This window comes from Acomys minous, assembly GCF_964271855.1.
Source record: "Acomys minous genome assembly, chromosome: 16".
NCBI lineage: Eukaryota > Metazoa > Chordata > Mammalia > Rodentia > Muridae > Acomys > Acomys minous.
In genome coordinates, this window is record NC_140498.1 from 20,326,603 (window position 1) to 20,343,358 (window position 16,756).

The 16,756-nt window shown below is 44.3% G+C and overlaps 2 protein-coding genes across 3 annotated transcripts in view; one reads left to right on the top strand and one right to left on the bottom strand.

Annotated features, from left to right (window-relative positions):
* LOC311587252 (olfactory receptor 1f45-like) overlaps positions 1 to 16,756 on the bottom strand; it is an 80,195-nt gene that overhangs the window by 39,467 nt on the left and 23,972 nt on the right. The gene's annotated exons all lie outside the window — the stretch shown is intronic.
* ZNF354B (zinc finger protein 354B) lies at positions 1,044 to 11,917 on the top strand. Its single transcript, XM_084761366.1, has 5 exons — positions 1,044 to 1,170; positions 1,562 to 1,646; positions 5,215 to 5,341; positions 6,755 to 6,835; positions 10,157 to 11,917. The coding sequence occupies exons 2-5, from the start codon at positions 1,614 to 1,616 to the stop codon at positions 11,671 to 11,673; spliced, it is 1,758 nt and encodes a 585-aa protein (XP_084617492.1). The 5' UTR covers positions 1,044 to 1,170; positions 1,562 to 1,613; the 3' UTR covers positions 11,674 to 11,917.

Here is a 16,756-nt window from a genome sequence, read left to right on the forward strand (position 1 = left end):
CTAGGCATACAAATGGATAGCAAGTACAATCCCAGAGTGTTTTACTGTTTAGATAAGGAAATAACACATTTCTCGGAAATTGTATACCTGTTGTTAAGCAAAGCAAGACTATATTTGGTCGTTTGCTCTGAACGCGCTATATCAGAAAGAGATGAACACGTTTATTTCAGAATTTATTGAGTAACAAAAAACTTGCAAGACACAGTAGCTTTATCGACAGCGATGTGCCAAGAAGTCCCAGTTTCCTTGGTAGCCAGGTGAGGCTGAAACAAGTTCTTTTATAACAAGCTATGTGTATGTGGGGGGCGGGGTGTGTGTGTGATGGTGTGCTCAGACCAGAGGTCAATACAGGTGTCTTCTGCTATCATTCTTCATTTGTTTGTTTGTTTGTTTGTTTGTTTAAAATCCTGGCGCTCACGGTTTCAGCTATCTTGTCCTTTTCCTTTTTTCTGTAATACCCTCTGAGTCTAAATCAATACATAATTATTTTTACAGCTCACTGTTTACTCTCCATCCCACTAAAAAGCACTGCATACCAAGTGATGTTCCCTTTTGTTCTCTGGTTAATTTCAAAAGGCTTACAACACAAGATGGTTTCAGTGAGTGACTGCAGGAGGCATAGGCCTGTTTTCTGTCACAGTCAGCTAGCCTCACCACCATTCACACAAATGCCATTACAATGCACCTCACACCCAAGACTCCACAGAGCTGGCTAGCCCGGGACCTTTTTCTGGGGGGTGGGAGGGAGAGGGATATGGGGGCGCTCCACTGCAGCTGCGCGTCTGAGGGGCCAAAGCCGACTACTTCAAATCCCAGGATCCCTGGGTCTGGCGTGAACTACATTTCCCAGAGGCCTCTGCGTCAGCCGTTTTAAGACAACCCCCAAGCCCCGCCCCGCCCCCCGCGAGCTTCGGTGGGCCGCGGGGCTTCTGTAGTACGGGCTTGCTTCCCGGCCGTTAGCTTCCCGTGCTGAATCTCCACGCGCGGTCGCTCGGAGCCTTTATGAGGCGTGGCGGGAGCTGGGGGGGAGGTGAGCCGCACGGCCAGGCTGAAGGAGGCGGAGGCCTGTGGCGTGGGCCACCCTGAGCCACTGGTCCGTCCCCTTTCTGGAGTTTTCTCTAGGGCTCTGGAAATTGACCCCTGGACAGCAGTTGAGCATGTGGGTGGTCAGTAAGTGGAGTGGAGAAGCAACGTACCTGCCTGTGGTCAGATCTGAGCGGGTGGAAACGCGTGCGTCCCCACTGTGGCCACACTCTGGCCCCAGTTTCCTGATCTAAAGGCAGAGGACAGTGCCAGCTGAGCTGTAGTGAACAGCGTAGGGTGATCCCTGGCACATAGGGACATAGTGAGTCCCCTCTGTGATGGAGTCCAGTGTCGCCTGAGTCTTGTTTCTGGAAATCCAGAGGCAAGAAGAGTGGGGACTTGTCGATTCTCTGATGCCGGCCCCCAGCTCCTGCTTCCCTCTCTGGAGGCAGAAGAGCCAGGCTCAGCTGATGAGACGCTTTCTGAGACACGACTTCTGAGGGGTGCGAAGCAATCCTGCTCTTTTTCCTTCTCTCAGATCACACTTTTGGAGACTGTACCCATCCTTGAGAAAAGCGCAGAAAGAGAACATGGCTCCAGAGCAAAGGGAAGGGAAGCCTCAGGTGAGCGCACTGCCATCTCAGTTCTTAGTAGAAGGTGGGTTTTGTATGCTTTTCTTTTTCCTTCCTGACTGACGGTCTCCATCCAGTACAGCCTTCACCAGGATTTGGTGCCCGTGGAGGAGTTGGTCCTCTCTCATGAATGAGGGAACACACCCCATTCTCACAGGGTCTAGCCTTGTTGGTTGCTGATCTCAATCTGTTGTGCTTTACTAAGTTGACCATGTCATACAGGTGCCCATTTATCGTTAGGGACACACCTGCGGAAAAGTCCTTTCTGGTCTGCTTCCTTCCTTCATGTCTGTCTCCCGCACACACACCCCTCACAGGATTTCTTTTTTCTTTTTTCTTTTTCTCCGAGACAGGGTCTCTCTGTGTTAGCCTTGGCTGTCCTGGACTTGCTTTGTAGACCAGGCTGACCTCGAACTGACAGCGATCCTCCTGCCTCTGCCTCCTGAGTGCTGGGATTAAAGGCATGCGCCACCACGCCCAGCTAAGGATTTCTTGGTATCGCTTTTTGCCTTTGAGAATGCTTGCGACTTTCCCCCAGCCTATAGCTTTCTTCCCTTTACTCCATGGATCCTAGGTTTTGATTGTACCATTCTTCTGAAAACTAATCTTGACCTGCCATTTTAAGGTACAGGAATACAGAGATGCTGCAAGGGACACAGTTTCAGGAGCCTGCCTCTGAAAACTAGGAAACAACTTCCCAAGAATCCGTGAAGAGGGTTTCAAAGCAGAAAAGTCAGTAAAACACAGTGGTCGGGAAGTGGGGTGCTCAAGACAGCCAACTTCTAGCCCATCCCCTCAGTTGCCATTTGTGGGCCTTGAGCAAGTCTAACTCTCTGTGGCTCCGCTTCCCCAGCAATAAAATAAAATTGGCAACCCCGCCCCCTTCTAGGATAGGTCAGAGGATGACAAAGTCAGTTCATGGGAAGTGTTTAGATTCGGCCAGACACTGAGGGCTCAGTCTGTAGTTACCACAGCACCAGATAACGCTGCATTGATGGCACAGGGTTCTCTGTGGAGCCACAAGGGCCTAGGGTTTGGCCAGCTCCATATCCTTAAGCCTTTACATTCCATCCAGGAGGTCCAGTTGTGTTCATGCCCTGAACCCTCATCCCTGTGTGTGTGAACCCTTTCCTTTGTCTCCCTTACCTGCTCTCCATGTGTCAATACCACAGTTAAAAAAGAAAAGAAAAGAAAGAAAGAAAAAGAAAGCCCCAGTGTCTGGAAGTTTAAGACCAAGGAAAGAACCAAAGAAGTTCAGCGTTCATGGTGGAAACCTTCCACTGTGGTGGTGCTGCTGCCAGTGGTAAAGCTTGTGACATCAGGTGGATTCTGATCTCACATTGTCTCTGAAGTGAAGATTGAAGTTGGAGATGGTATGTGAGCCTACCAATCCAGCTACAGAGCTTTTTCGCATTGTTGAAATGATTTTATGCATGTTCCTGTGTGCCGAGTACATCAGAAATTCTTTAAAAGCCAAGATTATCTTTGGTATTCTCTCCATAACATTCTTTTTCGCATGCATGTGAAAATTAAAAGTAAAGAATCTTGCAGGACATGGTGGCCCACACCTTTAATCCAGTACTAGGGAGGCAGAGGCAGGCAGATCTCTGTGAGTTTGGGGCTAGCCTGGCCTAACAATATCAAGTTCCAGGCCATCCAGAGCTACATAGACTTTTGTCTCAAAAACAAAACAAAGAACTCAAAAAAACCTTTACTAGAAAGACTACTAATGACCATGAGGTGCATTATTGGCTGTAAATCTCTATACACAAAGCCAGGCTCCTATGTTGTAGAAAATAAAAATGGCCATTAAAGTTTATTATTAAAAGCCTGTAGTTATTATGACAGTTATTAATAACTTGCTGTCATATCAATAAAAGACACAGACATCTGATAGAATTTTAAGTAAGCCTTACTTCACCTGAGGCTGGGCAGATATTACCTGCTAAGCTACCTTGTTACCTCTTCCAAACCATTTGCTCTAAATATTCCTATTTGGGCCATGTCCATTCAAAAATAAAAAGTACTTGCATATGCTTTCCATCTGGGCTTCTCTCCATGCCAATCCTCAGACTCTTCCTCCTTGGCACATGGTTCTCTCCATGCTAACCCATGGTGCCTCAGCTTCCTTCTCCTCTCCTTCCCATGATCCACCTGTGAACTTTGGCCACGCCTACCTCATTTCTGCCCTGCCAAGTATGTAGGCATTTTATTGGTCAAACAGGGATTACACAGCCAAGATTACACAGCAACATTTGGGGTGTGTGATGATAGTCTGCTTGTAAGAGACAGCAAGGATGGGCTGGAGAGATGGCTCAGAGGTTAAGCACACTGACTGCTCCTCCAGAGGTCCTGAGTTCAATTCCCAGCAACCATATGGTGACTCACAACCATCTATAGTGTGATCTGATGCCCTCTTCTGGCCTGCAGGTGGACATTCAGGCAGAGCACTGTATACATAATAAATAAATACATACATACATACATACATCTTTAAGAGACAGCAAGGAGACCTTGGGAAGCAAGATCATTAACAATCAAATACAAAGCACCAGACCAGACTGTTGCAATCCTTCCTTTTTGTCTAATTAAAAAAGCTATTTTTATATATAAAGTATATACAGTAAGAACAAGTATGAAGCATAAAAACCAATAGGTAAGACATGCACACTGTCTAGTCTAAATGTATTTGGCAACCCTGAAGAAAATACAATCTCTCCTATCTAGGTGAGTCTATAGTCTTGGACCTAAATTATTTTCTATTATTTCTTGTATCTTATCAACCTAAAAACATCTATTTAGATCTTAAAACATCTTCTTAACTGCTAACTAAGTTTAATTACAAAGCTATAACTATTTAGTCTTAAACCTAATCAGAGACTTGAGAAATAAAATTATATCTGAGTAAGCAGGAAGTGCAGGCAAGCAACTTCAAAAAACTAATAAAACAACAGAGGCAGCTGCCTGGACAGTCACCCAGAATCTCTCTATAACGTTGGAGCATCATCATCAGCCTTCTGGCTCAGTATATGACAAACATTTTTATGAAGCAGGAACTATGAGGGACTCACTCACCCTGTCTTGACAGAGCTAGGCAATCAACTCAGCCTGCGTCCACGTCTCCTCCGTTTTCAGACAGCATTCTGCTGTGGTTGCATGGGGACAGTTGCCTATCGGCTAGCTTGCCGTAGTTGAAGCTGTCTCCTGATGGAGATTTCTGTCTGTGGTTGCATAGGAACAGTTGCCCATTGGCTAGCTTGCCGTAGTTGAAGCCATCTCCTGATGGACATTTCTGTCTGTGGTTGCATAGGGACAGTTGCCCATTGGCTAGCTTGCCGTAGTTGAAGCCGTCTCCTCATGGAGATTCTTCGATGCGCATCATCATTGCTGTTCTTTGTGTATTTGTCACTGCTTGAATTAATCATTAAATGGATTACTTAGCCTCTTTAGAGCCCTCAGTGACATCATTTTATGATGGCCTGTCCACTTTCCACACTATCACCTCCCTCGTGCCGTACGAGGTTGGTCCTGGGTGAGATGGAATGGCTTTTCCTCACAGGTGCCGGTGACCTTTGAAGATGTGGCCGTGCTCTTTACTCGGGATGAGTGGAAGAAGCTGGATCCCTCCCAGAGAAGCCTGTACCGCGAGGTGATGCTGGAGAACTACAGCAACCTGGCCTCGCTGGGTGAGGAGACTCCCTGTGGGCAGAGATGCAGCAGTGAGGGCCCCGCCCCTGCTTCCCTGGATGGAGGCTGTGGCCATTAGAACACCCTAGGCTGGGTTTTGCTGTAGGGCTGTACAGATCAGATCTCTATAAATAATGAAACTGTTTTCCACTTCCAGGTGTTTACAGGCCCCAAATAGGAGAACAAAGGGATTGATACTCATACTGTCCCTTGCTGTCTGTAACTTGACAGTGGAAATTCCTTCAGTGTTGACGCTGCATTTTCATGTTATATTTATTCTGTGTTGCTTGTAACAAAGACTTCCCTCAGCCTTCCTATTTCTTGCCTTTCTCACTTCTCTTTTGTACACAGGTAAATGCTGTATACTCTGTTGTTGATGTTAATTTAAAGATGGGGTCTAATAAATGTTTATTATTAGGCTATGATTACCACGCAGTATTCTCTAATTTGCTATCAATCATTAAAAGCAGCCTTGGTTTACCCAGGGCAGGGCAGATATTAATCCCCTAAACTACCTCCCATATCTCCCTGCCCCAGCCCCAAGCCATCTCCTCCTAATAATTTCTGTTGAGCTCCCTCCCATCCATAGTCCCAAAATACTTGCTACTGTTCTTCCTCTGGGCCAAACCCTCCATGCACGCCGGCCAGGTGCTTCTCACTCACCTAGCCCATAGAGGCGGCCCCTTCCTCCTCCGCCTCTCTCCTGTCTCCTCCCAAGATCCTCTTCCAGTCTCTGACTGCTTCCCTTCCCAGAACCTCTCTGTCCCAAAAGCCTTCAAACCTTAGCTATCCCATCTGCCCTGCCCAGGTGTGTCGGCTTTTAATTGGTCAAACAGGAATAAGTTTTCAGGGAAGGTTGCAAACATTTAGAGCAAAAAAACAAGCCGAGCAGTGGTGGTGCACGCTTTTGATCCCAGCACTCAGAAGGCAGAGGCCGGCGGATCTCTGTGAGTTCAAGGCCAGCCTGGTCTACAGAGCAAGCTCCAGGACAGCCAGGGCTACACAGAGAAACCTTGTCTCGAAAAACAAAAAACAAACATTTGGGGGTATGTGAGTCTGCTCATTTGGGCAGCAAGCAGACCAACTGCCAACACTCTATCCTTGAAAAGAAGCCCGTGTGTTCCCGCTGTAAACAGGCAACCTAACAGCTACTCATTTTATTCTGGCTGTGCACCCAGCATTACTTTTCGAGAATGTTAAGGCTGCCTGTTTAGCATATTTCCGCAATACCAGTCATGTCCTGTGAGCCACTTGGCTTCTGCTTAACACATCCCGTCACATGGCAGGGAACAGCTAAAGTACCCAGTAGAAGTGTCCTGTCCCTTCCTCTGGTTTCTCACACAAATATGTAATGTACGTTCCTATTACAACTAAGTCGTTTTTCTGTTTCTGTGAATTCTGTGTGTGGTCAGGATTTCCATTTGCCAAACCAAAGATGATCTCCGTGTTACAGCAAGGAGAGGAACCCTGGAAAGCAGAGAAAGAAAGTCATGGTGAGTGGGGGCGGGCGGGGGAGGGGGGGAGGTGACACTCCGCAAAATAAGAACGGAGGGTAGCCTCAGTGACCTCAGTGACTGGAGACCGACCTGGACCAGCAGCAGGTCGTGCTTTAGTGACAGCTGCTAAGTGGGAGGACCAGGGGATGAGGAGATAAAGGCGACAGGAAAGCTGGTTTCAGGAAATGTCTTATGCCAAGCAAGTTTATTAAGAAGTTCAGATTGCCAGGCATGGTGGAGCATGGCTTTAATCCCAGCACTTGGGAGGCAGAGGCAGGTGGATTGCTGTGAGTTCGAGGAGAGCCTGGTCTACAAAGCAAGTCCGGGACAGCCAAGGCTAACACAGAGAAACCCTGTCTCAAAAAACAAAAACAAAAACAAAAACAAAAAAGAAGTTCAGCATCTTATATACTATTTGGGGTCGGGTGGCAGGGTGGGACAGAGTCAGCGGAAAGCTATTGCACAATGGTGCCAATCCAGTTATGCTGAGCAAGGGGGATACAGAAAGAATATAGTCAAACTGTCATAGTTCAAGTGCAAAGCAGCTTTGGGACTGACAACCAGAGGCCCTTAGGGTCAGAAGAGTGGGGTTCTCAGGATCTGAGACCTAAGCTCTGCCAAAGCCCTGGTCTATGACAGGATTGTCTTTGGACTTCTTCTTTAGTATGAAAGCTTGGCCTTAGCTTAGGCTCTTACAACTTAAATTGACCCCTTTTTAGTAATCTATGCTCCACCTCATGGCTCTTTGCTTCTCAGTCCCAGCACCCTGTTTCTTCCCCCACAGCTGGCTGGTGAATCTCCCACACCCAATTCATTCCCAGAGCTCCTGTCTCTAGCTGGAAGTCCCGCCCATCCTCTCCTGCTTTGCTATAGGGTGTTCAGCTCTTTATTAAACCAATCAGAATGTGTTGGAGGAATGTTTGTAAAATATAATGCAGCAAGAATAATAACAATTCTGCAGGTACAGAACTCAACATTTGAATAATACAAAGGCAACTCTACATCGTGCACAAAAAGGCCACCCCAACACTGCACCAGGCCATTCCTGGCTCTGCCAAGCATATTCTTGGTTTTATACAAGAGACTATGTTCCTTTTCCATACGTCAGGGCCTCAGGGGAGGCCTTGGGTCAGCCTGTCCCTCATCAGGAGCCTTCTTCGGGTACTTGATCCTCAAGGTCTGTTAGGAGAGGGCAAGCTCAAGCTCCTAGACCCTAGCCTCCCTCCTGTCTCTGCTCCCTTTTCAAATGAGCATCTCAAAGTCTCTTGCTCTTTCCAAGGAGGGCTGCATTTCATGTACGAGAACTTAGTGTGTTTAAGGATATATTGAAAGTAACTCAATATGCTGACTGCAGGATAGTCCCACACAACAAGTATCTGACCAGGATGTCTGCTGCTACTGAGAAATGCTGACATATATCCTGACTTTATTTACTGACAGTGGGTTATTATATCCGAGAGTAGCAGAGGAATGCTCCATTTTCATTCAGGATGCTTACAAAAACTTTTCTTGTATAGTTTTTTCATATTTCTTGTATTCCCCTTATTCTTTCTAAAAATGCCTTTGTGTGTCAATTCTATATACGCTTCATTACTGAATGAGGATTTTATTTTATTTTATTTTTTTACTGAATGAGTTTTAAGAGATGTTCTGCCATCAGCAAATACAGGCAGTTTTGGGGTTATTTGTTTTTTTAACTTCTCGCTGATTTATTTGTCTGACTGGGCTAATTAATATTTCCTTAAAGATGAATAGTAGGGAAAATGGGTATACTTGCCTCATTCTTGATTATAGTAGAAATACAGTGTCTCTTCATTAAATAAAGTATTGGCTTTGGACCAAACTATGTGAATTTTATCATGTTGTGGAGGTATGCCTCAAGTCCTCTTTATGCTTATTACCCGTGTGACACAGATTTTTATTGAAGGCTTTCTTGGCATCTCTAGATAGAGCTTTTCCACTTTAATACATACACTGTACTTGTGTATCACAGGGTAAATGATGGGCTGACTGTACCCCGATGCTGCTGTCAGAGTATGATAGAGATGAAAGTGACCTGCCAGCCCGTGACACTATAGTCAGGAAGAGTTAGTACACGGGGCTGGGGAGATGAACAGGCAGCTAGAGCGCTTGTGCTTGCGGAGGACACGGCTTTGTTCCCTAGACTCCCGTCATGGCTCACAGTCATCCGTGACTCTAGTTCCAGAGGTTCCAGTGCCTTCGCCTGACCTCTGCAGGCAATTAGCATGCATGTGCTGTACATCCGTACACACAGGCAAAACATACATAAATTAAGACAAGCAAATCTAATATAAAACTTTTTTAAACAGTAGCATGCAAGCTAGTCAAAGTGGTGATGTTCTCCTTTGATCTCAGCACTCAAGATCCCTGTGAGTTCGAGGCCAGCCCGCTCTCTACCCTAAGTTCCCGGCCAACCATGGTTACATAGTGAGACCCTGCATCAAAACTGGATAAATAGAAATTAACAGAATGTATTATTCATGCTGAGAAGTATAAAAGTATAGCACTAGAATTACGTTCAATATATAATATTTGATAATAGCAGTAAGTTACTATATTGCTGGTTCATGACTACTGTGCTTTGCATTTTGTATTTTAATACTTTGTATTAAATTATGCTTGTGCTTATGGGAAGAAAGGTTTAGGAGGCGATGTTAAACTAGGAGCAGTCTCATCCATGTCATGTTTACCATATCTTTTGATTACATCAAGACACACGTATATCTGGTGGTTAATGTACACCATGTAGATTGGTGTGAGGCATCCTCAGTGATGCTTACATGAAGATGGCCTACCTCAGTTAGGACCACATTTCTCAAAGCATATCCCTGCCATTAAGTGATGCTTTGCTGTATCTTGTAATAAGTGCTATAATGAGAGGAAGGGTGTGGATTGCTAGACTCAGTCAGGAAAAGACGCAACGGAGGAGTTGTTTGCGTTGCATTGGAAGGCTGCTAAGGATTTCGACAGGTAGGAAAGGGAAAATTAAGAACTTCAAAATGAAAAAGAATGGCAACGGTACCATAATTTCCAAATCCATCATGGGCTTTGGGTACCAGGCTCCATTTCCTAATTCATACTCCTCTAACCCCTCTGCTGGTTACTCTTACCTCACCCCTGCATAAATGCGCTTGTGTATCCTCTGTTCGCTCCAGCTGATAGGCTCTCAGCTGCTGTTTTAGTCCTCACTGTCCTAGTACCCTTAGGCTACAGTATTTATTTAGGTATCGTTGTCCTTCTTCCTGTACATTTAGTCTGAGCTAATCACACCTATCACTGGCAATTTTTTTCTTCCAGGATGTAAGAGCAGCCGTCACACGACAAAATCAACTCAAACTAAAGAGTCATCATTTCAGAGATTAAAAAGGAAGCAACTCAAAAGGGATAGGTCCTGGGACAGTTTTAAAAAACAGGACAAAAACGAAAGCTTAGAAATCATTTCAGTCACCCATACAAAAATCCCTATTGTAGATAAAAGCCATAAGAATTTTGGCTCTGGCCCAAATGTCAGCCTGAAGTCAGTTGGGAAACAGAAGATTGCTAGAGAAAAAACACAAAGAAATAGCGTCAAGAAAAATTCAAATTCACTTAATCAGCCAAAAATCAGGACAGCAGAGAAACACTATAAATGTAGTACTTGTGAAAAAATTTTCATGCACAACTCATCCCTTCGCAAACATCTGAAAACCCATACTGGAGAGAGAGCATTTCAATGTAAAGAGTGTTTGAAAGCTTTCAGCCAAAGTTCTGCTCTTATTCAACATCAAAGAACACATACTGGAGAGAAGCCCTACATATGTACAGAATGTGGGAAAGCCTTCAGCCATAGTGCATCACTTGGTAAGCACCTAAGGACTCATACTTTGGAGAAATCCTATACGTGCAAAGAATGTGGAAAATCCTTTAGCAAAAGGTCTGGCCTTTTTTTGCATCAAAAAATCCATGCTGGAGAAAATCCTCATAAATATAACCCAGGTAGGAAGGCATCCACTTCCCTTTCAGGATGCCAGAGAATTCATTCCAGAAAGAAGACCTACGTGTGCAGTGACTGTGGCAACAGCTTTAAGTCCAGCTCATCCCTCCGCTACCATCAGAGAATCCACACTGGAGAGAAACCTTTCAAGTGCAGCGAATGTGGCAGAGCCTTCAGTCAGAGTGCATCTCTGATTCAACACGAAAGAATCCACACCGGAGAAAAGCCCTACAGATGCAATGAGTGCGGGAAAGGCTTCACTTCTATCTCAAGGCTCAACAGACACCGAATAATTCATACAGGAGAGAAGTTTTATAACTGTAATGAGTGTGGCAAAGCCTTAAGTTCCCATTCAACTCTCATCATTCATGAGAGAATTCACACCGGGGAGAAACCATGTAAATGCAAGGTTTGTGGGAAAGCCTTCAGACAGAGTTCAGCTCTGATCCAGCATCAGAGAATGCATACTGGAGAAAGACCCTATAAATGTACCGAGTGTGGGAAAACGTTCAGGTGTAACTCGTCCCTGAGTAACCACCAGCGAATCCACACTGGAGAGAAACCTTATCGATGTCAGGAATGTGGGATGTCCTTTGGCCAAAGTGCAGCTCTTATTCAGCACCGAAGGATTCACACGGGAGAGAAGCCCTTTAACTGTAGCACGTGTGGGAAGAGTTTTAGACAAAGCTCCTCGCTTATTGCACATCAGCGAATTCATACTGGAGAGAAGCCCTATGAGTGCAGTGCATGTGGGAAGCTCTTCAGCCAGAGATCTTCCCTAACCAACCATTACAAAATTCATATTGAAGAGGACTCCTTGAACACAGATTTGCATGAGTAAAAGCAGTTGACCAAAGTTCCCTGGAGAATATATTCTACATATTGACTTACGAAGTATAGTGACTATGAGGAAACTTTTAGTCCTATAAGATATTAAAATTGGAAGAAAAAACTTTGGTCGTATAATAATTAACAAAGATTTCAAACCTATCAGTCACTTTTTAAGATCAGTTGCTTCACTGTTGCAGACATTGGCATTGGCCATTTGTAAGGTAAAAGGAACACTTTTATTCTGTTGTCTGAATTATATAATATATGCAATATATAAACACTAGAAAAATCTGAGTGCAGGGTTTGTCATTAACAAAAGGAATATCAGCTATTAGTATTACAGCCAATATTTTAATAGTAAATAATTGAAATATATGCATTTTAAAAGCAATGAACCAAATTAAAAAACAAAAAACTACCTCGCACTGTCTTTTCCTAAGCTATTATCAAACTGCATGGTTTTCATTAAAGAGGAAGAAAGAAAACTGTTGTCTTAAATTGTTGTTCTTCTGGATTTCTAGCTTTCCTACAACACCCCCACACTTAATACACATAATTCTGTGTTGTCAGTTACTTTGCTTCATTGTTTTGAATCACTAGTTATGAGGCCATGTCCTTAATGGTAATATTAAAGACTTGTCTTAGTTACCTTGGAGCGAGAAGGCTAGCTTAACTCGCCAAAACAAGTTGTGAGAGAGCAATTAAGGAAGACGCTGAGCATCAGCTACCTCCAACATGAACCCCCAAACATGCACTCCACACACACACATGAAGAGAAAATTCCATTTTCCAATGCTAGTATATAGCCATAATCGATTTTTACATAATTGGCCTTGTATAAGTAACATGGATAATTTATTTGTGTGTGCATGGTACATGTGTGCATACAAATTTCTTTCTTTCTAATGGTGTATTTGTAGATTCTTTGCATTCACAATCATGGTAACTACAAATACCATTTTTTTTTTCTCTTCTAATTGGTGTCTTACTTTTCTTACAGTGTGGCACTACCTAAACCTTTTTAGGTTTTCTCATCTGATCACAGTGTCTTTTATTTAATTTTCTGTGCAGCATGGGACCATGCAGTGAATATAAACAATAGCACTTTTCCATTTACACACTAGCTTCAGCTTGTTTACACACTAGCTTCAGCTTGTTTACACACTAGCTTCAGCTTGTTTACACACTAGCTTCAGCTTGTGGATGCTTGTTCTGAAGCTGACTGAGCGGCTCTTGTGCTGTGAGTTTTATCATAAAAAGGAATAGTATTTCGTTGCATCCACTTGGCGCATTGACTAAAAATGATAGTTTTTCTCTTCACTGTTTTAAGAATAACATTGTTCTGATTTCCATCACCACCGGGGCCTAGAAGTCAACTAGGCAGCGATGTTCCTGCCTCCGCCTCCTACATGTTAGATTACAGGCAGGTACCACTGTACCCATAAATTGTCCTAATTTTGATGGTGCATGGATGAAATCATTTTTCGCCATCCTGTATAGTGTGTGTGTGTGTGTGTGTGTGTGTGTGTGTGTGTGTGTGTGTGAGAGAGAGAGAGAGAGAGAGAGAGAGAGTCAAGTTTCTTCCATAATGACTAGAAACCCAACTGAAGTGACCATGATTATTTTCTAAGAACTTAGAGCAGAAATAAATTATATTTATTTTATTTTATGAGTGTTTTGCCTGCATGTATGTGTTTGTTTCATGTGTGTGCACTGTCTAAGGAGATCAGAAGAGGACATTTGATCCCCTAGAACTGGAGCTACAGTTGTGAGCTGCCATGTGGGTGATGGGAATCAAATCCAGGTCCTCTGCAAGAGCAGCCAGTGTTCTTAACTATGGAACCACTTCTTCAGCCCCAGAAAATGTTATCATCCATAGGTGGATGATAAAATACAATAGATGGAACAGTAACAACTCAGGAGGCAGAGGCAGACAGATCTCAGTGAGTTTGAGGCCAGCCTGGTCTACAAAGTGAGTCCAGGACAGCCAAGGCTACACAAGGAGACCCTGTCTTGAAAAAAAAAAAAGCCGTAGTTAGTCCTTCAAAGCCTGAAGGCATGACTTAGGATAATAGGTCTGTCTTTCTCAGGTTATAAAGTATGTCAGTATTACCTATCATATAAATGTAAAGATTGTTCTCATTTTGAAACATAACTTTCCATGAGAGTTCTGAATAAAGAGTCAAGAAAAATGTGTATTTCTAGATCCTATACTGTTCTAAGTTACATAGTCTTTGGCCTTTTCAATGCCAGAGATTGGCCAATGTCATTAATGCACGACTTTTTGACGGGTTTTTGTTCTCTTTCCCCTCCCCCCTCCTGTCCTGTTTGGTCGTAAGTCAGGATTCTCTGTGCAGCCTAGTTCCCAAGCATGATCTTCCTGCATCAGGCTCGAGTGCTGAGGTCACAGTCAAGGGCTGCTGCACTGAACAGTTGCTGTATTGCAGTAGGGTTGTTAAGAATATGTATCAGCTCAAAAATTTAACTGTCTATTGTATGCATTTTTATTTAAAAGGCAATGTGGTTGAGACTAGAACAGAAACTACAGTTTCCCTCGTATTGTTAGAAACAATGTTAGTATATTGCTGGATAAAATATTGTTGGTTATAATGGGGGAGCACCTCATCTCACTGTGATGGAACAGTGTCAAAGCCAGCCAGATTAAAAGGGGGGTGGTGGAAAGCAAATAAGATTGATAATTTCATAAAATAATACTAAAATTGTTGTTTTTAATAAAAACATTCATAAGGACCAGGGAAATCATGATGGGGGAGGACAATATGTATCAAGTTAGTGGCTGAGATGCTAGATCCAAACATTCCTCTAAATATTGTCTGTGTGTGGTGTTGGCTGATTCCTTAATGATTCTACACTATTAGGGGTTTATTAAAGGCATGTACCCCCTCTCCCTTACAACCTGACTACTCTAAATAGGAGGGAAAGGAGATAAGGAGAACAAGAATGACACCTTCTGGGTGTCAGTTCCACAGGGCAAGTCCCTGGCGTAATTCTCAGGAGTCCAGCAGATCATCTATCTGACAGAAGAAGCCGCACCATCTGTGGACCGGTGGACTGAACATGGAGGTCTCCACCGAGCTCGCCACCGCTGCCAAATCCTCCAGCTCCTCTCGCTGTGGGCTGGAACCTCCGATTTTTCTCTCTGGTTCCCCAATGTCCTTTCTCTCTCTCTCTGTCTCTCTCTCTCTCTGTGTCTCTCTCTCTCTCTCTGTCTCTCTCTCTCTCTCTGTCTCTCTCTCTCTCTCTCTCTGTCTCTCTCTCCTCCCATCTGAGTCTACCTAGAACTTCATCAGTTTGTAGAGACAAAGTCTCAGTGGGGTGAAGCATCCCAAGACTGTTTTCACCTTGGGCCCAGACTAAGGCAAGGCTACATTCTCTCCACAGTGTGGGTGTGTGCACTTGAGTGCAGGTGTACATGGAGGCTGGAGAGACTGGATAGGATGCCCTGGAGACGGGAGTTACAGCTGGTTAGAGCTGCTTGCAGCAGGTGTTAACAACAGAACTGGGGCTCTCTCTCTGCAAGAACAGTAGCTGCTCTTAACTACTGAGCCATCAAGTCCTCAATTGGGACAACTATGGGAAAGAGCCAGACACTACCAGTGAAGGGCAATGAAGGAATTTGTATTCAGTGTATTGGCAATAGGGATAGCCACTTCCATTATGCAGGAGCTGAACTCTGAATACAGAAAAGGCGAACTAGAGACTTAGAGCCAACAAGACAGCACAGTGGGCATCAAGGAGCAGTTTTCTGCTAAAGGTTTGCCAAAGGCTTACTGCGTAAGGTGTGGGGTTAAAGGAATTTGGTCACATGTAGAGAGTGGAGGACTTAGCAGGATTTTTGAGTCTCATCAAAAAGTGGCCTCCAGAGTTCAGGCCAGCCTGGTCTACAAAGTGAGTCCAGGACAGCCAAGGCTACACACAGAAACCCTGTCTCCAAAAACAAAAAACAAACAAAATAAAAAAGTGGCCTCCAAATGCCTGTCCAATATTTGGTTCAGGACACAGTCTTTGTAGCAAGAAACAGAAGATTTGCATCCTGAAGTGGGAAAAAGAAGTTAAAAGTGTAGGAAAGGGACTAGCTGGGAAGCAAGTCAACCTAAGTAGACGGCAGATGGGTGAGAGAAACGGGTGAATGTGACCACAGTGCATTGTATGGAAGTATCATGATGTCAGATTTTTAAGAAAAACATTAAAAGGCACAAGTGACCATCACTTTTTTAAAAAGCAAATGTTACAATCTCTAACCTATCTTCCTAAGATGTCATACACATCTCCAAGTTCCAAGGTTGTAGTTGCAGCCAAAATTATCGTAGCGTCTACGACTTTCACCCACAGAGGTGCTTGGTTTGCCAGTGACAATTCTGCAGCCGTAGGAAGAGCCACCAACAACTCAGCCCGTGCTTATGGTTGGCTAGCTCCCACTCGCCGAGTGACGCAGCGCCCACGCTGCTTGTCTAGACTACTGCGAGGGTCTGCGGATTGAAAAGACGACACAATAGTGGGTCATTCCTGCTAAGAGAATGCCTTTTATTGGGAGTAACAGAGCTGCTTATATAGGGGAGGAACTAGCAATCGAACAGCACTGTGCAAAGTCCCCTAGAGGAGGCAAACCAAGGGCCAAATAGTGAGACTCAAAACAAGGAAAATGAAGGCAACCAGTGGAGCACAATGTTTCAACTGCAGAGAAAAACAAGTAATGTTTCAACTGCAGACAAAAAGTTACAACCGCAGACAAAAAGAAGTAATGGTCAGTAACCGCCCAGCTGCGGTTCCCCACAGAGTGACACGAAGTCACGACATTACTTCTTTACCTCTCATGCTCCCTCATGCAAGTGGGTGTCCAGTGTCCTCTGACTCTAGGGAAGGAGAGTGTTCTAGAACTGTTTATTTTATTTTGTTTTTTGAGACAGAGTTTCTCTGTGTAGCTTTGGCTGTGCTGGACTCGCTTTGTAGACCAGGCTGGCCTCCAACTCTGAGAGATGCGCCTGCCTCTGCCTCCTGAGTGCTGGGATTACAGGTGTGCTCCACCATGCCAGGCTCTAGAACCGGTTTCTTTAAGGAAACAGGTAAAGTTG